This window comes from Quercus robur, chromosome 4 (assembly GCF_932294415.1).
Source record: "Quercus robur chromosome 4, dhQueRobu3.1, whole genome shotgun sequence".
Taxonomy (NCBI): Eukaryota; Viridiplantae; Streptophyta; class Magnoliopsida; order Fagales; family Fagaceae; genus Quercus; species Quercus robur.
The window spans coordinates 52804899-52828308 of NC_065537.1; the positions used below are offsets into that span (position 1 = coordinate 52804899).

A 23410-nucleotide genomic window follows, 5' to 3' on the forward strand; every position below is an offset into this window, starting at 1 on the left:
AAAAAATCAATTCCAACAGATTCTCTAAACCCAAAACTTTTCCAATTTTTTTTTTTTTTTTTTTTTTTTTTTTTTTTTTTTTTTTTTTTAAGTTGCTACAATAGTTCTCTTAATCTAGAGAACACTTTAGCAACTCCAAATCATTATTTTATCTTAAAAAAAATACCCTGCTGAATAAAAAAAAATTCTTTCTCTTTCCTCCTCTCTTCTTTGTTCATCTCTCTCTCTCAAATGTATTAAACAATAACACAATCAAAACACAAACACAATCTAAAATCAAAATAAATTTAAGGGATAATTACAGTAAACTCACCTGTGGTTAGGCCCATTTTCACTTTGCCTACTCGTGGTTTAAAACTTTACACTTTGCTTACCTGAACTTCAATCCATTACCCATCCGTTACCCACCTCTCCCTTTGCCGTTAGAAAAACATATTTTTAAGGAAAAACAAACATAACAATGATCAAAATGTTAGGATTTTTTAATGCTTAAGAACTTCTATGAGAACAAATTTTCTCAATGCAAAATGAATTTTTAACCAAGCCCTATATTAAACAAAAGATATATCGAAGCAAATAACAACAAAAACAAAAACAACAAGGACAAGGACAACGTTGTCAAAACTGGCCTTCCTTGGTTTCTCCCCAACCTGGTTTCTCAATCCCATAATCTTCACCATCACTCCTAGACCCAGAAGTTGAACTTGAATTCAAATTCAAATCCGCACCACTTTCCTAAACCCCACTTCCTTCCAATCCCATCAAACGCACCCCATGTCGTTTCTTATACTCAACTATCACACACCCCATATGAAACAAACATTGCACCACATATCCAACAACCCACACCCTCAACGGTGCAATCGGCCTCTCCTCCATCCTCAGCCCCAACACCATCAACCTGACCCTAATAAACGCAAAGTTCCTAAGCATATCCAAAACCAAAATCGACTTTGAGTACGCCCAATCACTCTGCCTCTCCTCCAACTACTCTGCTGCATTCTTCCTCACCCGAACCAATGGCTCCTGGAGTGGCGCTGCACAAAGGCGGTGGCGTGCGCATGATGCTCAACCCACAAGCGAATTTACCCAATTTCTTTGAAAATTTTTCTGGGTATTTTTTTCTTTCGGGTTCTGAGGTTATTCTTTTCTGGGATTTACTCCTGGGTTGCTGTGGTTTTGGTGTGTTCTTATTGTTAAGATCTCACCGAAAATAGTGCTTGTGATAAAGACTAAGTTGAATATGCTCTTGAACACTTCAATACTTTGGGAGCTCTGTGCACGTGTTGGTCATTAGCTTGTGGGTTTTGAGTATATGGGTGCTGTTTTGATAAAAAGGAGGTTGCTTTTTAGGCAAAGAAACAACTAAGAGTACAGATCCAAACCAATACATGTTTGAATAACCCATTCGACAAGAGAATAGCAATACTGTTGATTTGTGGGCTATTCCTCTACTTTGTTCTTATAGAAGTTCTTAAAGCAATAAAAAACCCTAACTTTTTGATCTTTGTTATGTTTGTTTTCCCCTAAAAATATGTTTTTCTAACGGCAAACAGAGAGGCGAGCAACGAATTGAAGTTCAGGTGGGCAAAGTGTAGAAATAACATATCAAGAATAGGGAAAAAGACAAATTTAATTAGAACAACAAAGCTAAAATCAAAACAAAAACAATAGATCAAGAACATGAAAGCCTATCTAAGCTCCATTATAATAACAAAGTGAATCAAAACAAGAAAAGAAGGAAGAAAAAAAGAGAGAGAAAGAAGCCAATCTGACCCAACCAGGTTTGCATGCACTTGGTGGTGAGGAGGAGGACTGGCGGCGGTGAGTGGATGATCTCCACCAGCCTTCGCAGTGGTGACCTCTCTCTCTCGGAGATTCCTGTGGGATGATTTCTCTAATCTTTTTTTTTTTTTTTCCTCTCTGAAACAAAAAAGGAAGGGGTGGAGAAAAAATGGAAAATGTGTGTTGTGGTGGAATTGTTTTTAATGATAATAATTATGTTAAGTTTTTTTTTTTTAAGGAAATTAATTATAATTTAATCAATAATAAAAAATAAAAGGAATTGGTCTATTCCGTGTGGTGGACTTTTTTTTAATGAAAAGTATGGTAAGTTTTTCTAAAAAGTAATTAATTATAAGTTAATGAATAAGAGAAATGATATGTCTATAATATTTTTACAACAAATCCTAAGTGGCAGGTTATTACTGGTTGTTATTGTTAGGGCAAAAAAGTAATCTTAGTGTTAGTTTCAAATTTGAACCAATAACAATTAACCACCTGTGATTTGTTGTAAAAATGTTGTAAAAATGTTACAGACGTAGCATCTCTCAATGAATAATAGCAAAGAATTGGCATGAACATTTGGGAATAATGCAAGAGATACAAATATTATTACAAAGAAATTTACAACTTGCTGATGTGGTGAGTAGTTATTGGTAAATAAAAATGTGGTGTTAATGGTAGGCTTACATGAAAACTAATAAAAAGTTGGCCATATCAACATTTTATAAAAATGTTGTAAAATAGTTTGTGACTGTAGTATTACTCATAAAAATAAAAATCCCTTAAGAAATATTACCATTTGAGAAATTTGATTATTGAAAAGTTTGAAGAAGTTTTTCTTTTTTTTAAAAATATAGTTGTTAAAAATTTTAAAAATATAGTTGTTGGGAATGAACATAGGAAGAATAAATAATGATTAAAAAAAAAATGAATGAAGAAATAATACTAAAATGAGATGAAGAAAATGATAGAAAATCTGTTAAAAAGTGTATTTGAAAAAGTAAATAGGTAAAAGTTAAATATAGCTGTTTATTGTCCAAATAGTACAAAAATTTAGATAAGTTGCTCTAATGTAGCCAAGCCAACGGTTCGATTTGTTTTTTTGCATAAATTTCCATTAATCAATTGATCAGAACCATTTTTTTTTTGGTAAAGAGGAGATAATTAGATTAGATTAAATGGAAACAGTTACACCTCGAGTGGTTCGAGTATACAAAACACTAGTAGCATCATTAGTTAAGACCTTCATAACACCAAAAGGAGGGGAAACATAGTAAACAAAAGGATCAAGCTAGCTATGTCCTAGTTTAGCAAGGAAGTCAGTAGCACGGTTAGTCTCCCTGAAGCAGTGTTGTAGCTGGACCTCTTGGAAAGCTTGGAGAGTGTTCCTGCAATAATCCACAATGGGTTGGATTAGCCGATTAGTGGCTTTTGTGTGAGAGAGGAGGTTAAAAACTTCAAGTGCATCCACATTAATAATGAGTTTTTCAATATGAAGATCTCTAGCCATAATTAGCCCATCTCTTAATGCCCAAAGCTCAGATAAAAGGCAGCTAGACTTGCCAATTTTCCTAGAGAAACCTTTCACCCAGTCACCACTTGAATCTCTAATAAGACCTCCACCACAAGCATGATCCGAGGCTGCCAAAACAGAGGCATCGGTGTTGAGTTTATGCCATCCGGGGTTCGGCTTGATCCAAGAGATATGCAAACTTCTTTGAGGGATTGGCTGGTTGGCTCCTTGAGTGAGGTAGAAAAATTCTGTAGCTCTTGCAATACACTCTTTAATGCTAGGAGGGGTTGCTTGGTTCCTTTGATGAACAACTGAGTTTCTGTTTAGCCAAAGTGACCGAAGCCCGAAGCAAAAACTGATTCCCCATGGTACACGATGGCATTGAGAGGTGAGCTTGGAAGTACCATTGAAGTGTAGCCAATCAAGGAGGGGAAGTCCAAAGGATTGGATGACATTTGAAGGAAGACCAAGCTGGTTCCAGAAACTTACCGAGAAGTGACATTCTCTAAGGAGATGATTACTTGTTTCCTCATGGCTGTGACAGAGGGGGCAAGCTTAATATATGGTTAAACCCCTTGAACCCAAAACTTTTCTAACTGGTATACTATTATGAGAACAGAGCCAAACAAAAAGGATGATTTTTTGAGGGGTGTTCATTTTCCAAATCCAGTTAAGATTATTAGTAGTAGGGTTCAAAACATTTAAACCTTTAGCTAGCAGGTAGGCCGAACCCAATGTGAAATTTCCATCACTTGAAGGAGACCATGCAATAGTGCCACTACTTGGAGAGGTGGGATTGGTGGGAATGGCTTGAATAACATCCAGGAAAGATTGGGGAGGAGAGAAGGAGAGGTTATCCCAATTCCAGCAACCATTAGAAGCAACAAAGTCACTGACCAAATTGTTTTCTTCCTGAGCATTAAGGGGACCGAACCATTTTTTTTTCTCTCTCGCACTCTAAACGCTCAAACACTTTCACCTTTTGAATATCCACTGATTCTCTCTCTTCTAGCTAAAGGGTTTTTCTCTTCCGGCTAAAGGGTTTTTGATTTTACCCTCAGAGATTCTCTCTTTCACTGTAAAGTCGCTTCCTTTACTTTTGTACAATGAAGAGAAAGCGAGAACTGGAATCTGAATATGAAGAAGGCGAGTTTAAACTACAGAAAAGTCTAATGGGAGGGTCATGGCAATGAGGCCCACTGCTTGGAAAAGGGGGTTTTGGGTCTAAATATTTGGCTGTTCTCACTGATCCTGGACTAAGTATCTCTGCTAATGCTACCCAGGTTGTGGCCGTGAAGTCTACTAAGGAGGATGATTCTGAGGAGCCTTGGCTAGACAATGGTTTTCTGGATGCTCTTCAGGGCTGCCCTTACATTGTTACTTGCTTTAGAGAAGATTTTACCGTTGATGCTGAGGATGAAGAGGCCCCTTGCATAGCCAATTACTTTATGGAGTATGCTTCTCAAGGAACTCTTGCTGATCTAATCAAGAAATTAGAATGTGGCTTGCCTGAGGAGGACGTGAAGCGCTTTACAAGGATGTTACTTGAGTGGCTGGACTTTGTTCACAAGAAAGGCATTGTTCATTGTGATATAAAGCCTCAAAATATTCTGCTTGCACCTGATGAGACAGGTTTATTGGTTGCAAAAATAGCTGATTTTGGTTTGGCAAAAAGTACTTTAAGAGACTTGGAGATAGGTGTTAGAGGGACTGCCATGTATATTGCTCCTGAGAGCATTGTTGATGAGATTCAGCTTCAACCATCTGATGTTTGGGCACTCGGTTGTGTGGTTCTCAATAAGCTAACAAGGAGGCCAATTTGGAAACTGAATTTGGATGAGGGTATTGAAGACCTTTGGAAGCAAATTGCCTCGGCAATAACCAGTATCCCAGATAGGATCTCACATCTGGCCAAAGACTTCTTGCTTAAATGCTTTGTTAGGAATCCTGAAGAGAGGTCAAGTGTTGGCAGCCTCTTATATCACTCTTTCGTCAATGTTGTTTTACACGACATGCCCGAATTTGAAGTGGGTTTCTTATCCTCTTGTGCTGTTGCTTCTTCTGATCTTGAAGAAAAATTTAAAGAAGAAGAGGTGCAGGAGGTGTATGATGATGACATTATGGAGGACCCCTCTGAAATTGAAATTGGGAATCAAGTAACACTTTTTGGCTCATCATGGGCTTCCAAAGAAGCAGTGGAAGCTGCTGTAAAGCTTTTCAATTTTGTTCGTGTAGATAATATCATACCACTCGGTTCAGCAGTTAGATTCAAAAAAAATTGAGATCTCAGATCAGCATCGTCTTAATTTGATGGAGCGGGTACTTCCCAGAGTTATAATGATATGAAATATGGTTTCTGCTGTTTGATGGAGTGTAGCTGTACATTGACTCATTGTATGGCGACTTTTTTGTATACTTATTTTAGAGTAGGAAGCTTGTTACTCTCTCTCTCTCTCTCTCTCTCTCTTTTTTTTTTTGGACATTGAGAATACAAAGTTTGAATACTGAGTTCTATCCATATTTTTTAATATAAGGCTTTGGTTTAAATGCCCCACTCCCCTACAACTTGATTCAAGTCATTTCTTCTTCCTTTCCTTTAACTTAGATGAATTCTATTCTATTTCTAACTGTTACTATTATATTATTCCAACAGAATGTGATTAGTTTTATTATGCAATGTTGGTTTCATATTTGTTTTTTGGTAAAAATCCAAAATTGACCCTCTAACTTTCATCAGTTGTCATTTTAGTCCACTAACTTTCGTTTTTGTTATTTTAGTCCTCTAAGTTTCAATTTTTGTCAATTTAGTGTTACGTTAAAAGTCAGTTAAGTGGTGTCATTAAGTGAATCAAAATGATGCCGTTTTGGCTCTTTAAAAAAAAAATTGGAATTAAAAAAAATAAACAACTTTTATTAAAAAAAAAACACTAAAAATTAGGGGATTGAGAGAGAGACCTAGATTGACAAAATTGACTAAATCAAAGTAGTTCACTACTTTCAGACTAAATCCCCAAACTTCGCATACAAATCAATCAAAGCAGTCTGTAGAACTAAATTTTGCTCAAACGCAGTTCTCAAAACAACAAAATGAACCTCCTTTCCTGTCCATAATGTATTCAAAGTTGAACATGCCTTGATGACAAATGGAAAAGTATAATCATCAGAAGGGCAACCTGAAAATCAACAACTCAAATAGAGAAATAAGACTTCTTTATATAGACAATTATTGCATAGACACCTGATCATCAAATTATGCAAGAACAAGCTCGGCTTTTCAATTCATCGGAATATAGAGAGAACTATATTTGGGGCACCTAGATAAAAGCAAGAATTAAGGAATTCTCCTATGATAAACTCGTGCTCAACTAGACCCTTCACGATTAGTGAAGAAAACTGAGAAATCTATGAACAATTATGATGCAAGAGTAGTGAGAAAAGGCTTAAGCAGAGAGAGAGAGAGAGAGAGAGAGAGAGAGAGTGAGTGAGTGATGAGAACTGAAGAACTTATATAGATCCAGCCTAACACGCATAGACCTCTCTGTAGGGACTATAACAGACTCCAAATTATGCGGAGCTAACTAACTAATTACCAACGCTCTAACTAATCTTTGATTACAAAATATCTAACTAATCTTTGATTCCAAAATATCTAACTGGCTTCAGAGATAGCGTCGCTTGGCTTTAGTCTCAAATCCTTGCTTGATGAAACGCTGTCGTCTAAATAAGTAACTGCTTGTATCATTGCTTGCTTCTTATCTCTCCCATGTGCGTCATTAGCTCGATAAGAAACAACAGCGTTTCTATTATTGTCAACATCCCCCTTCAAACGAATGGGGGAAGAAATAGCCATGAGTTTGCGAACAAAGGAAGAAAATAAGGAAGCAGTCAGAGGCTTAGTGAAGACATCGGCAAGATTGTCTTTGCCAGAGACAAAATGCACTTGAATATCACGACAGAGGACTCTCACGAACAAAGTGAAAATCAACTTGGATATGCTTGGTACGGGCATGAAAGACAGTATTGGAAGCAAGAGACAATGCAAAGACATTATCACACCAAAGTTGTGGAACATAAAGAAGCACAAGGTGAAGCTCACGACACAAGGAACACAACCAAGATAATTCAGCAGTGGTAGTGGCGAGAGCACGATATTCAGCCTCTGTTGAAGAACGGGAAACAGTGAACTACTTCTTAGCGGACCAAGAAATTGAGCTAGAACCAAGGAAAACAAGGTAGCTTGTGTTAAACCGACGATCAAAAGGGTCACCGGCCTAGTCTGTGTTAGTAAAGGCTGAAAGGGTTAATAAACCATGATTGAATTGAAGAGAATGATTGAGGGTGCCGCAGACATAGCGCAAGACTTTCTTAGCAGCTGCAAAATGCTGATTAGTAGGGAACTGCATAAACTGACAAAGCTGAAGAACAACATATGAGAGATCGGGCCAAGTAAAAGTGAGATACTGGAGAACCCAAACCATGCTACGATAAGGAGATGAGTCAGAAAGAAGCTGTCCAGAAGTAGAAGTGAGTCTGGTTAAGGGGCAACAAGGTGTCTTCATAGGCTTGGCTTGTCCATGTCAAACTTATGAAGGGGATCCAGAGCATACTTGGATTGGTTGAGAGAAACACCAGTGCTAGTGGGAAGTATCTGAATCCTAAGGAAATAATTGAGAGGACCCAAATCTCTAAGCTCAAAGGCCCTGCCCAAGGCATTGACTAGAGAATTAATGTGATGAGGATTGGGGCCAATGATGATAGTATCATCAACATAGAGGAGTAGGTAGAGCAAGACATGTGGATTATGATACACAAATAAAGAAGGGCCAGCAACAAAAGCCGTGAAGCCAAGGTGAAGAAGCTGGCTTGTGAACCGTTCAAACCAAGCCCTTGGAGCTCGTTTCAAACCATAGAGAGATTTATGTAGTTGGCAAACATAGTCAGGATGAGCAAAATTAATGTAACCAGGAGGTTGAGCCATATAGACTTCCTCTTAGAGAAAACCATGTAAAAATGCATTGCTGATATCCAATTGTCTCAAAGGCCAATAGCAGCTAACAACAAGGGCAATAATAATCCTCACAGTGGCAGGCTTGACAGCTCGGCTGAATGTTTCTGAGCAATCCAGACTAGGTTGTTGATGAAAACCCTTGGCAACCAATCTAGCCTTATATCTAGAAATTGTTTTATCACTGTTAAGCTTCAACTTATATACCCACTTGTAGCCTACTAGATTCTTATGAGGAGGATGGGGAACAAGAGACCAGGTGCCTTGTTTCTGCATTGCTTGAAATTCAGTGTCCATAGCTGAACACCATTGAGGATACTTGGAAGCAATCTTAAAATTAGGTGGTTCAGTATAGGTGTAATCAAGAACAGAAGCATAACACACTTTAGGCTTGGTAATGCCACTCTTGGACTTGGTTTGTATAGAATTGATGAGAATTGGTGGTAGTGGGCATAAGAGGGAGAGTAGATGTGGCAGAAATAGCAGTAGGGATGGGATTAGGTGGAGATGGTGCAGATAGAGAAGTAGGAGGACTAGAGACAGGAGAAGGAACAGATGATATAATAGGGAAGGAAATAGCAGTAGGAAGAGGACTAGAGACAGATGAAGTAGAAACAGAATTGGGCTGAGGAATGGGACCTAGAATAGAAGGAGCATTAGAGGAATGTGTGTAAAGAAAGTTGGACAACCAAGTGTTAAGCTGAGAAAGAGAATCACATTGAGATGAAGAAGGTGCAGAAAGTGTTGACCCGAATTGAAAAACTTCTTCATTAAACAAAACATGCCTAGATGTGTATAGAGTTTTAATTGATTGATCATAACACAGATAACCTTTGGATTGAGGTGAGTACCCTAAGAAGATGCATTCACAAGTTATAGGTTCCAATTTATGAAAAGTGTAAGGCCTAAGGTAAGGGTAGCAATTGCATCTAAATATCTTGAGTTGAGAGCGATTTGGGGTATGACCATAGAGTAGGGACCAAGGGGACTGAGAATGAAGAGTGGGTAACAGATTAATAAGATATATTGCAGTAGAAACTGCTTAAGACTAGAAAGAATATGGTAGGTGAGCATGAGAAAGAAGGGTGATAGCAGTTTCTATAATGTATTTGTGCTTCCTCTCAACAAGGCCATTTTGTTGCGGAGTGTAAGGACAAGAAATTTGATGAACAATGCCATTGTTAGCAAGAAAAGACTTAAAGGCAGTAGAGGTGAATTCACCACCACCATCAGATCTAAAAGTCTGAATTTTAGTAGAAAATTGTGTCTCAACCATGGATTTAAATTGAACAAAGATAGAGAACACATCAGATTTATGTTTAAGCAAGTACAACCATGTATAATGATCAACAAACAAAACATATTAGCAAAATCCATTAATAGAAGGAGTAGGAGCAAGGCCCCATACATCAGAATGAACCAGTTCAAAGGCATGAGTAGCAACAAATTGAGAGCCATGAAAGGGCAATTTGTGCATTTTTTCCATGAAGACAGGAAGTACAATGAATCATAGTAGTATGAGTCTTATTTCTAGATAAGCCTAGAGAAGAAAGAACATTATTAAGAATAGAATGATGGGGATGACCCAATCTAGAGTGCCACAAGTTCCAATTAGGTTGTGTTATTGTAGAGAAAGCAGTAGAGAAGACACTGTCTTTGGGAGGAAGCTTGAGATGAGGAGTCAGAAGAGGATAGATGGGATAAAACCCTCTTTCACTCTTGCCCTGGTAGAGTACCTTCCTCGTGAGGAAAGCCTGAATGGAAAGTTTATTTTCATCAAAATAACACTAACAATTATTATCATAACACAGTTTATGGACAAAAGCTAAATTGGAAGTAATTTGAGGAACTCTGAGCACATTTTTAAGTTTAAGAAGAGAATGAGAATTAGGTAAGTCAACATTACCTATGTGAGTGATTGGAAGGCCCTGACCATTGCCAACAGTTATGTGTTCTTGACCACCATAAGGCTTGGGAAAGGACAAATTGTTCAAGCTGGAGGTAAGGTGATCTGTTGCTGCACTGTCAGCCAACCATGGTTCTTGAGTATGACTAGCATTGGAAGTAGCTGACATTGCTGCTAATTTGGTGGGTGGATGTTTGCCTTGAAAGGCAAAATCCATCTTGTGATAGCAATCTAAGGCCGAATGACCTATCTTGCCATAGATTTTACAAGTTGGTCTAGAGGAAGAACCTTGAGAAGTGACTCTTCTTTTGCATTCAATAGAGTGGTCAACTCATCAAAAGTCAGCTGTGTACTTTTGGTACGAATAGCAGATTTGAAGGAATTAAAGTCCTTTGGCAGTCCCTTGAGTGCTATGTGAAGCAATTCTTCATCATCAATAAGAACACCAACAACCATAAGTTTGTCCCTTACCACTTTGATTCTTTGCAGATAGACATCCACACTGTCAGTTCCTTTCTTTATATTGTGAATCTCACCTTTCAAATTCATGATGTGAAATCTTGATACTGAAGAGAAACGATTCTCCAATAATTTCCACATTGCTTGAGCAGAATTGCATCCCACAGTGAAAGCAAGAGTTGTTAGAGACAGAGTTGAGCTGATGAAGGTCATAAGTGCCTTTTCTTTAGACTTCCATATATGAAACTTAGGATTCAGATTGGTTGTCACAGCACCTGAACTGTCTTTGAGAAATTGATCTGTACAAGGTTGAGAGCCATTGAGCAATTCAATCATCGAATAGGTTTCAAGTACCATTGTTATTTGATGTTTCTAAACTATGTAATTGGAATTTTCCAGCTTCACTGTCATCATATTTGACATATTGGACAGCAAGAGTAATGGCTGATTTGTAATGTTTATGGCAATGCCTGAATTGGTCGAGGAAGCCATTGTTGAAGTTGTAGAAGCAGTAGTTGCAGTTGAATGTGTTGTAGGAAGAGTGGTTGAATGAATTGTGGGCTCTGATACCATGAAGAAAACTGAGAAATCTATGAACAATTATGATGCAAGAGTAGTGAGAAAAGGCTTAAGCAGAGAGAGAGAGAGAGAGAGAGAGAGAGATGAGAATTGAAGAACTTCTTGCATAAAAAGATAATTAGCAATATACAAAGCTTATATAGATCCAGCCTAACATGCATAGACCTCTCTGTAGGGACTATAATAGACTCCAAATTATGTGGAACTAACTAACTGATTACCAACGTGCTAACTAATCTTTGATTACAAAATATCTACTAATCTTTGATTCCAAAATATCTAACTGGCTTCAAAAATGGTGTCGCTTGGCTTTAGTCTCAATTCTTTGCTTGATGAAACGTTGTCGTCTAAATAAGTAACTGCTTGTGTCATGGCTTGCTTCTTATCTCTCCCACGTGCGTCATTAGCTCGATAAGAAACGACAACGTTTCTATTATTGTCAACAATTAGAACTGACTTCATAGGCTTCAAGTCTTCTACGTTTCAACAATGCCTTATTTAACGAAGACATTTGGTCCCTAAGGGATTGCTTACATTTGCATAATGTAAAGGAAAGTTGTTCACGGCAGGGGATTGAAAGATTGACTTAGACTTGATGGCACCACTTAACTGATATCTAATGGAATACTCTAAATTAACAAAAATTGAAACTTAGAGGACCGAAATGACAAGAATGAATGTCAGAAAATTGAAATGACAAAAAATGAAATTAAGTTAGAGGGCCAATTTTGAATTTTTGCCTTGTTTTTTTATATAATAGGACTAACATGGTTAGTGGTATTATTGAGTTGATTGAATTGTTGACTGTTTCTATTATTTAAAAAGAATGTGTTTAGTTTTTTGCTATTCCTACTTTGGTATAGAGGACTGAAATGACAAGAATGAATGTTAGAAGACTGAAATGACAAAAGATAAAAAGTTAGAGAGTCAGTTTTGAATTTTTGCCTTGTTTTTTATATAATAGGACTTACATGGTTAGTGGTATTATTGAGTTGATTGAATTGTTGACTGTTTCTATTATTTAAAAAGAATATGTTTAGTTTTTTGCTATTCCTACTTTGGTATATGGAGCAATTTTATAAAACTAGCACGCTTCATCGATAATACAATCACAGACTTTGCATCTTGTTTAAGCTAATGGTTTCTGGACCAAATGGCATTTTCTCTTCTTAGCACACAGCCACATGACTAAATTGTTAAATTGTACATGATTTCTTCAACCTCTGACTTAGGGTGGAATGTATGCTTATGTGTCTAGGCATCTTGTTGTTTGTAATTTAATGCTTATCTTAAAGCATTCATTAAATAAAGAAAAAATTGTTGAAGCCGCATTATATCAGGAAGCAGACTAGGCAGAAATCACTCTAGCTTACCTTTTCTTCTTGGTAGAATTACAATGATGGAAGGTATTTTTAGCATAGACCACCCAAACAAGATCACCACATTCAGTTTAGGTAAAATAGTAAAATGAAGGTTCCTGCAAACACAAAAACAAAGTCTGCTGAGCCACTATATTCATTAAATGGAATGAATTTGAGCTTAAAGGACCATCCTTGCATAGGAAGATATCTACCATCTCAGAGCTGAAGAGAACCATTGGATGACGGTCTCTCAATCGCCTATTCAAGAGTAAGCTTTGTACTCACACTCAAGTTCAAGCAATTTGAATTGTCCATGTTGGCTTGTTTTTTAATTAATGGATCAGTTTTGCTTGCCCATCAAAGCTTCATGTGTTTGGAAATAAAAGAAGGGGGCTCAATTATATTTCTTCTTTCTTTGCCCAACAACGATCGACAACCCAAACAGGTCAGATTTTTTTTAATCACTATTTTGTTTTTGCTCATTTTGATGATAATATGTATGTATGTATGCAATTTCGAAGTAGAGTATGGAGTTTAGCTCCAGCTTTTTTGATATGGCAGATTGAGGGGAGAGGAATAGAAGGACCTTCGAAGAGCAGGAGACACCTACAGAGAGGGTGAAATCCCATTTTGTTGGAACTTTATTTTGCTGGGTGCCTTTTAGATAAACATGTTGGAAATCTGAGAGGTCCTCTAGTTGGAGCTTAATTTTTTTTATTTATAGAAGGAAGCTGTTAAGGATAAGGAAGTGGCTCCTGGGAGAGCCATATCATCTACTTTTGCTGATTTCTTGCCCCAGAATTAAAGGGGAAAAGATGACAGCTGCACTTGTACGGTATAAGTAAATTGACCACCTCAATCAGGTGATTTCAGAAGCTTGAGAGTTATGAAATTCAAATATTAACACACACACATATATATTTTAATATTATAAGGGAAAAATTAATAGATACCCTATTTGCATTGATCTAATTAAAATTTTTTTAGTACTCATTAGTCTCATCACATGCACTCCGCATATGCAATGAGACTATTTATTTATTTATTTATTTTGAGTTTAATGTAATTTTTCAATTAGAATTTATCTATGGTTAAGGAATTTTTAAGAAACTAAAATTTAGGAATTAAAATAAAATAAATTGCTAGGTTTAGTGTGTGCTAGTTTTTAGAAAAAAATGTATTAAACGAAAGTGAGATATATTTAAATGAGAAACTACTTTTTAGGAAAAAAGTTTCTCTAATGGTTTTGAATTTTTTTGAATTACAATTTTAACCATAATTTTTTTTTTTTTTTAAGAATAAGGATTATCTAATTAAATTATAAGTATTTTTGACATTTTTTTTAAAGACATAACTAACTTTTTGAATTCTCTTAATATATTAAAATAATACAAATTTAAATCTTGTCTTCAATATTTCATATAAAAAAAAAAAAAAAAAAACAAAACAAAACTTGTCTACGTTACACTAGTCTACATTCTGCGGTTTGGCTTTGCGCTACACTAAAAGCAGAATCTTATTTTTGGTGTCAACTTCACAATTGATCCATGACTACACTTCTATCCAAACTTACGCAAATCTTCGTAGTACTTGTTAAACCACTGTTCTATTATCTTGGTTATTTTTAGTCGCTGGTCGACCAACCAATCTGGGTCGTCTTCACTTGCGTTCAATATATCAAGGCAATGAGAACCTGCAGAAATTAACTTTATATTAGTAAAGTTGTTCCTCAATAAAGGCCAGCAAATTAAAGATAATTATTTTGATATTTTTTGGGGTCACAAAAATTCAATGGAACTAATATGACAATGACAATCTCACATCCATACACATTATTCCTTTCACATTTTAAATATGGACATCGCATTTGAAATTGTGAATGCAATGTGTTCGGAGTGTATATTATGAATTTACCATTTTTTGTAGTCAAGGCAACTAGGGTGTCTGATATGTCTTCCAATATCCTGAAATAAGAACATATTAAATCATTCTAACTAAATAAAAGGATCAATATTTTTGCCCCCACAAAAAAAAAAAAAAAAAATCTAGATTATATATTTTTGAAAAGTTACCCTGCACTACTATATGGGTCACGGAGGCCATTGGTGAAGATGATGTTGCTACCAAACTTGTGGAGAACCCTTTTTATATGCTGCAATTTTACATTGAGAAACCAAAAAAAAAAAAAAAAAAAAAATTCATTTACGTCATTTTTAAATCACTTACACAGAGAGAGAGAGAGAGAGAGAGAGAGAGAGTAGCCATACTTCACCACCATAATAAGTTGTGACCCAATGGGGCGCAGGTTCGACTCCAAATTTGTCCACGCAGTAGTCCTTATAATCTTTGTAATCATATGATATTTCAGGAAACATGGTTTCATTTGGGCCACATCCAATTATTGTAACCTCTTCATTACATGTCTACAAAGGCCAAGGAGAGAGGTCTAATCAAAATAACGTTCTGTAATTGTTGAAGCTGTATGAATTCCATGATTTAATTTTGTAAAGTAAAATGACCACAAAATTAAAATGACTATGTAATTAAGAAAAAGAAAATTGATAAAAATTTCATATGCATTACCTGCCAGTCCCAACCATCCAGTGTTTCTGATGAAAAGAATTCACCTAAATCATAGCACTTTCTACTTTTCTCGTAATAAGCAACAACTCCTGAGAAAATTCGGCCAAGAATGTCGGTTCCATTAGCTCCTCCGTCAATACCTCTGCAGACAGTGTCCACTGGATAGTCTGGAGGACTATCATATTGAGCCGCGACTGAATACAGACTGTTCAAGTAATCCTTTAACTCGGATGCCTTCTTCAATGGCCTAATGGGGAAAAAAATGTTATATAGGACAAAGAAAGAGCTATATAGTTGAAAACTATGTGTAAGATGAATGTACCAACATAATTGTATATTATGAATGTACCAACATACATAATTGTATAATATGAATGTACCAACATACATAATTGTATGTGATGAATGTATCATGGATAATGCAGGAGGCTAGTTGGAGCCGTTAATATAATTGTATAAGATGAATGTACCAACATACGTAATTGTATATTATGAATTTACCAACATACATAATTGTATGTGATGAATGTATTATGAATAATGCAGGAGGCTAGTTGGAGCTGCTAATGTAATTGTATAAGATGAATGTACCAGCATTTTCCTTGGAAAAACAAAAATACAGTCCAATGAGTCACCATACATTTTAATCTAAAGTTAACAAAGAAATGGGATATGGAGACAATGAAGAACTCAGTATTATTACTTGCAAGTTTTGAATTTCTTGCTGAGTTCGGAAAGACCATTGGGTTTTGCAGCAACTCTATCAATCTCAGACCATGAACTCTTTACGGTTTCATAGCAGCTCCAACTAGCCTCCTGCATTATCCGTAATACAAATTCAGTTTCAAATTTTCAATCATTACAAGTGAAGGAGGGGGGATTTGAACCGTAGTTCTGTTTAAAAAAACACGACCAGACTATGTCACTGAGCTATAGGCTTTGTGAAAAAATAGAGTATATATAAACTATTGATTTTAACCTGAAAGTCCTGGGTAACAACAACATAATATGAATTTGGTGGCACAAGGTCATCGAAGTAAAGAATGGGTGCTGAAGAGGCTAATGCCCCCATTGCAATATGAGGATACTTCAGGCGGAACCATGCTGCAAGTTCTGTTGGGAAAAAAAAAAAAGTGGAAAACATTAGGAAGTGAGATTAATATATGAAGTTTATAGTTTGAGTGGGATTTAATTTCTAATATTCATAAGACTTACCTCCACTATAAGATCCTCCAGCTACTAAAACTGGAGAGGAATCGGCTGATAAATTTTTCTTCAAGCTTACAATTAATTCTGCATAATCTGCTAGAGCTTGATTTGAGCTACAGTAGCCGCGAATGGTAGCATTTTTCAATGCTCCTTCTCTTGTAAATCCATGCGGGATTGATTGTCCATAGAAGCGATGCTGCACGAAAAATAGTTAGGACCAACAACTTTAGAATATATTTCTTTCATGATGCCACCAGTGAATTTGTTCCAATAAAGGTTAAACAAAAAGGAAAACAATTTGGAGGTCAATAAATGAACAATGTTAAATTTCTATATAATTAATTAATTACCAACAGTAGTGGAATCATATATTTAATGTAGTGAATCTAGTGATTGAACCAAGTAAAGATAGAAATTCAATCTCTATGCTATATAGGCTTGTAGCAATCTTGTTATTCCCATATCGAGTAAACATTGTTCAGTAATTAACTTTTAAAACATAATTTATTCTAAATTCAAGATTATCCGAGCTTGTTGAATATTTTTGCAATTATATTAACGCTTGTAACAGTATAGTCTCTTGTTCTGGAATAAGAAATTTGTGTTCGAGTTCCATCAACAATATATTCATATATATCTTATAGTATGTATCAAAACAGTATATTACAATTGGATATTCTAAGAGCATTCTAGCAATCTTATTATTCTTCAAGCGATTTTAATTTCTCATAAATTGATTCTCAAAAAAAAAAAATTTCTCATAAATTATATAAATTTGTATAATTACTATATATATATTCAATTCATATCAGAACATTTTCTTATTCGGTGTGCAAACAATGAGGTTATTTATTTATTTTCAATTCAAAATGTAGATATAAAAAGGCAATTTTTTTTTTTTTTTTTTTTGTGATGTGGCCATAATTTTCTTTGTTTTGGAGACATTAAGAAGCAAATCAATGACGTTATTTATTTATTTTAAAGAAAGTTTATACACACAAAACTATAAAAATCAAGTTTACCCAATTAATAACTAACAATATGCTTATACTCACCTCTGCATACACCTCCAAACCACCAAACCTGCGAGCATTATCCACCATGAATCCTGTAGAACCAACATCATCGTCTGAAGAAGACTCCCCTCCGAGATATACGAATATGGGAGCAGCCTTCTTCGCGCCACCCCAATGTGTAAAATTCACGATATATCTTTGCCGGAATGTGGTATAGCTTTCGGGCTGATAATTAAAGTGATCGAGCGGTTGGTCATAATAGAACGTTTGATAATCATTTTTTGATCTAGTTGCAGTTAGAGATTGGCTGTGACTATTTTGTGCCCTATTGTTGTATCCTCGTCGCACACCAAGCCTTGGTCTCCCTGGTTGTGAAGCACAAGTGAACGTAACGAAGAGTAAAAGAATAAACAAACATGGAAGCCATAGAGTTGCCTGGAATGACCTTGGAGCTCTAATGGCCATTATAATATGTGGGAGAAATGCACACAGTTCTTGAATGGGAAACTCGGTATTATTTTTTAAATGGAAAGGAACTACTTCTATACAACTAAATTTGAGTTGGTCCCAAAAAAATTGCAGTTTTTTTTTTTTTTTTTTTTTTTTTTTTTTTTTTTTTTTTTTTTTTGTATTCAAAGTATGTTATCTGTAATGATTCTTGACTTTGTCATGTTCTTGCAGTATTAATTTATCTCTTTTACATTTATAAACAAAATGTAACGAAGGATTTCTATATTTGGTTCTAAAAGAAGTGCAGGCATTTTGCTTTGGTGTACTAATAAAAAATAGTAATTTAGAAAATTATTTTTTTCTTTTGTTAATATGGCTTTCATTATATTAGTTGTCATGTCAATTTGTAAATTATTTATAGTAAAATTTGTGACAATTTTAGAATTTCTATATATAATAGCAATCGCTTTTGATATATATATATATATATATATGCAATAGGACTTTACTTTATAAATCTAAAGCTTTGGCAAAAAAGAATAAAAAAAGAAAAAGAAAACACAACCTAAAGGAGTATTGTAGTATGAATTGTATTATCACCACCTTGAAAATAAAAGAAAAACCAATAACGTTTCACTCAAAATAATTTTTTTTTTAATGTTTCCAACATAAATGTTCAAGGGTTTAAATTTGCTTTCATGGCTTAAAATGTATATATATTCCAATAATTTTTTATATATATGTATATATATGCTTTTTATCTCTCTTAAAATTTACATGCTTAGTATTTGCAGTGGGAATTTTTATTTTTATTTTTTCACTACATGTTTGTTTTTTATATCTACTATTAAAGGTACCTCTACCTCTACACCTCTACACACCTCTCTAAACCACTCTCCCTTTGTACCTCTCTACACCTCTACCCCTCAACACCTCAACACCTCTCTACCCCTCAACACCTCTCTACCCCTCTACCTCTCTTTAGCTCTCTATACCTCACACAGAGAGAGAGAGAGAGAGAGAACAAAAACAAAAATGCAACTATGAAACAAACTTGTCATCAAAATTCCTAAGTTTGTCGGTTATAAGAGGGATAAAGAGAGAACATATTTATATCTAAAAAAAAGGGGGATGAGGAAGATGAAAGGTTGGAGAAGATGATGAAATATTATACATGTAGATAATTGAAGTAAATGTTATTGTAATTGCTAAAATAATGATCTGATATAAAAGCAAAAGGAAAAAATAGATACACACACGTTTGTGTAAAAAAAAAAAAAAAAAAATCAAAAGCTAAAAGTTAGGAGAATATTGTATACATTTTAGTACTATATGTGTACAATTTTAATTTTATATGTCGAGAAAGGGAAAAAAAATGACTTCTAGGCTTCTTTCTAATTGTGATGTATTTAATTATGGTTCCAAAATAAGTTTTTTAATAAACCCAATAATATCTAATAGATAATTAGATTACACATATTTCAACAAATTACTTTTTTTAGAACAAAATACTTTTAGCTTTTGAAAATTAAATAACAAATTAGGAGAATAATCTTAGAAGGGGAATGATTAGGAAAATAAGTAGATAAATAACAAATTAAGAATTAGTGGTCATAAATAATAATAAAAAATGATCTTAAATACCATACTAAATAAATGCATTTATTTCATTCAAAATTTTAATTATAGATGCCACGTGTCTAGTATTATGGCAAACACATTGAATGTACAAATACTTTAGAATAATACTATGTTTGTTACATTTTCACAACAAATTTTAGATGCATAAGCAAAGTTGGGGGGCCATGGCCCCTGGCTTTTTGAAAAATTTCAGTTATAAAATATAGACTAAAAAAAATGATATATTATATGTAAATTGAATAACTGGCCCCCCTAGAATTTTTAGGAAAAATGTATTATTGGTTTAGTCTCCGAGTAAAATTTGAGTTTAAAAAATCAAGGCGAAAATGCACTTTTAGTTCCTACATTTTGGGCCTATTCTCAATTTGGTCCCTAAATTGATTTAGCTCCTAGGTTAGTTCCTGATTTTTAAAAATCGTTTTTAAAATAGTCCTTGCCGTCAACCCGGTTATGGAATAAGCTGATGTGGCAAACGGAGTGCATAGGTGGCATGTTAATCGCTGACGTGGCAAATAAAATAATATTAAAAAAATTTATTTTGCTTTTAAAAATGACAAGTCAGCATTTTAATTAATAAAAAAATAAAAATAATTAAATTGAAAAAATTCAAAAAAAATTCAAAAAAAAAAAACCTTTTTTCAATTTTAAATATTGAGAAAACAATTTATAGTTTCAATTTTTCTTGAACTTTCTTAACAAACAAACATTAAGTTAACACCCCTTCTCATTCTAGGCTGGCATGTCTGTGTTTGTGTTTGTATCTATTTCATTTTCTTCTTTCTTTTAAGATAAACTAAAAAAAGAAAAATCAAAATAAAAATAACTTAATAAATAAATATGGTGAGTGTTTGTGTGATTGTGTCTGTATCTTTCTTCTTTTCTTTTCCTTATTTTTTTTTTCAGATCCTCTATTTCTCTATCTCATGGTGCGTATATTTGTTTGTATCTTTCTTTGTTCAAGCTTTCAATCCCTCTCTCTCTCTCTAAACCTGACTCTCTAATCTTTGGGTTTTTCTAGTTTTCCGTGGGGTGGCCGGTAATGGAGGTGGAGATCGGTAATCCATGGGTCTTGGATTATGGGTTTGGTTGGAGATGGAGATGGCTGAGTTTGGTTGGAGAGGGCTGGGTTTTTCTGGGTTTGGTCGGGGTGGAGATCGGTGGTCAGGGTGGTCGTTTTTGTTGGAGAGGGCTGAGTTTTTCTGGGTTTGGTCGGGGTGGAGATCGGTGGTCGGGTGGTCGTTTTTGTTGGAGAGGTCTGGGTTTTTCTGGGTTTGGTCGGGGTGGAGATCGGTGGTCGGGGTGGTCGTTTTTGTTGGAGAGGGTTGAGTTTTCTAGGTTTGATTAGGGTGGCGATTGGTGGTCGTTTTTGTACTGTTTAGTGGACTGTGACTCGGATTGGGCTTTGACTAGGTGGATTTGGTGCTGTTGATGGCGAGTTGATGGTGGATTTGGGTTTGTTGATGGTGGATTTGGTGTTGTTGATGGCGGATTTGGTGTTGTTGATCGGCGGGGTGTTGTTTGATGAAGTTCTGGGTTAGAGGTTTGATGATTTTTCTGGGTTGGTTTTCTCATGTTGGTTTTGGTTTGGGTTTGATGAATTTTTCATGTTCTGGAGGTTTTGGTGGAGGATAGGGATTTTGTATGAAATATTGCATTGTTTTGGGTTTGATTGTGCGCTTGTTCTGGGTTTTTGGATTTTGAAGAACAAGTTAATGTGTTCTTAGCTAAACAATAATGAAAGCAATAATAATAATAAAAATAAAATCAAATTTAAAAGTTTGTTTTTGTTTTTGTTTTAATTTAGTTTGAATTAAATTGAAATTGAAAAATATAAATTATTTTTATTTTTTTAATTAAACTAACGTGGCTTTTTTTAATTTAGAAAATGCTGACATGGCATTTAAAAAATTTTAATTATATTTTTTAATTATTATTTTATTAGCCACGTCAGCAAACAGTACATTCCGTTTGCCACCTCAGAATTTTTTGTCACTGGGTTGACGGCAGGGACTATTTTAAAAATGATTTTTAAAAATCAGGGACTGATCTAGGAGCTAAATCAATTTAGGGACCAAATTGTGAATAGGCCCAAAATGTAGGGACCAAAAGTACATTTTCGCCAAAAATCAATTGATACAAAGCAGTCAAAAAAAAAAAAAAAAAAAAAAAAAGCATCAATTAACCCATCTTTGGACAGTTTGACCCATTATATCTTCTACTCCAATAAATCCCCTTACGCCGTCGTCGTCTCACTTTCGTCGGATTCTCTCTACTCCAATATAGCTTCCAATCAATGACTGGCAAACATTATAATTTATATCCATTATGCTTATTATTTGTTTTATATCTAAATTAGCGACTTTTTATAGCTTACACTTTTCTATTCTACTATTTATGTTGTAATTTTATATTATATTTAAATGGTTTACCATTAATTGTTGATGCTTGTTTTGGAAGCCCTATATTAGGAAGAAGCCCAACAATATGAGTAGAATAGAGTTAGTAGATTAATAGAAAAACCATTAAGTCCGAATGGCAGGAACAATGGATTATAGGACCATAAAGTAAATAAATGGGCCTTGAGGAAAGCAAATGGGCCTAAAGGAGCCCAGAGAGAGAAGTAGTAAACCCATGGGCATTATGTGATGTAGAAAAGTAAGAATGGGCCACAATAAGCCCGAGATAATGAAGTAAGGAAGTAAGGGGTTGATGGAAAGCCCATGAGCCTCAAGGATGAAAGACAAGGTAATTAGGCCAGGGAAGTCCAAAAGAGTTAGTAAAAGTCCATGTGAGTGCAGAATTAGAAAATGGGTTAAGGATGTCCAAGGAAAGCAAATGGGCCAAGGATGCCCAAGAAGAAAGAAGTGAGACAAAGGAGCCCACAAGTAATGTAATGGGTCAAGAAAGCCCAAAGTGGCATGAGTATAAGTCCAATGACCATATTGAGTCATTGAGAGAAGAACAGGCAGCAAGCCCAAAGAGGCCTAGCAAGCACGAGTCAAATACCACCACGGCAAGAATAACAGAGTGGTATGACAGGAATGACAAGAAGACCATGGAAGGAGCAAAGAATGGATTGAATAGAGGAAAATCTACAATCAAACAAGGCCTGACCCTTGAAAGAAGCCAATAAATGAGGGAAAATCAGAAAATAGTTCACGCCATAAGAGGTCAAGAATAAGCGGCAGAATGCACAAATGAGCCTTTAGACCGTGGCAAACGCGTGAGTAGCAGACAAGCTTTCAACGTACATAGGAAGTGGAGCACACGCAAGGCCTAAGCACTACCAACATGTACTCTGCCAATACAGGAGTGGTGGGTCATGGGCCAGAGGTAAGAAAGGGTATGGTCTGGAGGTGAGGAGAAGGGAAAGCCTATTTTGGGGTTCCTACTCATATTCTTTTGGGGGTGATGTCTTGCTGGGATGGCATACCACCCAAAATAAGAATGAGTTGGAACCACTAGGTGCATGTCATAAGGGATAGTAAGAGAGAATACCCACACTATGATGGATAAGAATGTGACAGTGTGCAAGCAAACAAAATAGTCTTCTTTGTCTGGTAATGGGGAGTGGCACAGCCAGCACAGGTAAGTGGTGGTGGCTAGATAGCTGACAAACCAGTGGGTGGTTGGGAGGAATACTCTAAACTAGACAAAAGTGGTTAAAGGCTAAAATGGTAAAATCAGTCACGATAGGCAGTATATAAAGGGTCCTTACTATGCACAATAACATCATCACAACCATAGTAAGCTCTAGAAGAGAATCATAGTACCACCGTCACCATTACACCACACAAGCAAGCATTAAGAAAGAAAGAAAAGAGTGGGAAAGAATCAAGGTAACAAAACGCAGAGAAAAGAGAAAGAAAAGAAATAGGGAGTATAAAATGGCAGGCATGCACT

The 23410-nt window shown here is 35.5% G+C and overlaps 2 protein-coding genes and 1 long non-coding RNA gene across 3 annotated transcripts; 2 read left to right on the forward strand and 1 right to left on the reverse strand.

Moving 5' to 3' along the window:
• Window positions 1–1019: 1019 nt before the first annotated feature.
• LOC126722169 (mitogen-activated protein kinase kinase kinase 20-like) lies at window positions 1020–5580 on the forward strand. Its single transcript, XM_050425318.1, has 2 exons — window positions 1020–1139; window positions 4582–5580. Exons 1-2 carry the CDS (start codon window positions 1020–1022, stop codon window positions 5578–5580), a joined length of 1119 nt encoding a protein of 372 aa, XP_050281275.1.
• A 6740-nt stretch (window positions 5581–12320) lies between these two features.
• On the forward strand, window positions 12321–13273 carry LOC126724484 (uncharacterized). The gene is made up of 3 exons (XR_007655004.1): window positions 12321–12876; window positions 12953–13053; window positions 13170–13273. It is a non-coding gene; the product is annotated as an uncharacterized LOC126724484 (long non-coding RNA).
• Window positions 13274–14167: 894 nt separating this feature from the next.
• LOC126722170 (uncharacterized) lies at window positions 14168–17881 on the reverse strand. Its single transcript, XM_050425319.1, has 9 exons — window positions 17456–17881; window positions 16407–16596; window positions 16171–16304; window positions 15895–16007; window positions 15192–15438; window positions 14876–15031; window positions 14681–14760; window positions 14523–14572; window positions 14168–14301 (listed from the first exon to the last, which is right to left on the reverse strand). The coding sequence occupies exons 1-9, from the start codon at window positions 17879–17881 to the stop codon at window positions 14168–14170; spliced, it is 1530 nt and encodes a 509-aa protein (XP_050281276.1).
• Between the last annotated feature and the right edge of the window lie 5529 nt (window positions 17882–23410).

What these genes read in the sequence shown, in the direction of transcription:
- LOC126722169 (XM_050425318.1), top strand. Translation starts at nt 1,020, where the DNA reads ATGGCTCCTGGAGTGGCGCTGCACAAAGGCGGTGGCGTGCGCATGATG. An exon ending in TTTTTCTTTCGGGTTCTGAG is followed by an intron (nt 1,140 to 4,581) that starts GTTATTCTTTTC and finishes AATGCTACCCAG; the next exon opens with GTTGTGGCCGTGAAGTCTAC.
- LOC126722170 (XM_050425319.1), bottom strand. Translation starts at nt 17,881, where the DNA reads ATGGCCATTAGAGCTCCAAGGTCATTCCAGGCAACTCTATGGCTTCCA. An exon ending in TGGAGGATCTTATAGTGGAG is followed by an intron (nt 16,305 to 16,406) that starts GTAAGTCTTATG and finishes TTTTCCCAACAG; the next exon opens with AACTTGCAGCATGGTTCCGC. An exon ending in TGGATGGTTGGGACTGGCAG is followed by an intron (nt 15,032 to 15,191) that starts GTAATGCATATG and finishes TGGCCTTTGTAG; the next exon opens with ACATGTAATGAAGAGGTTAC.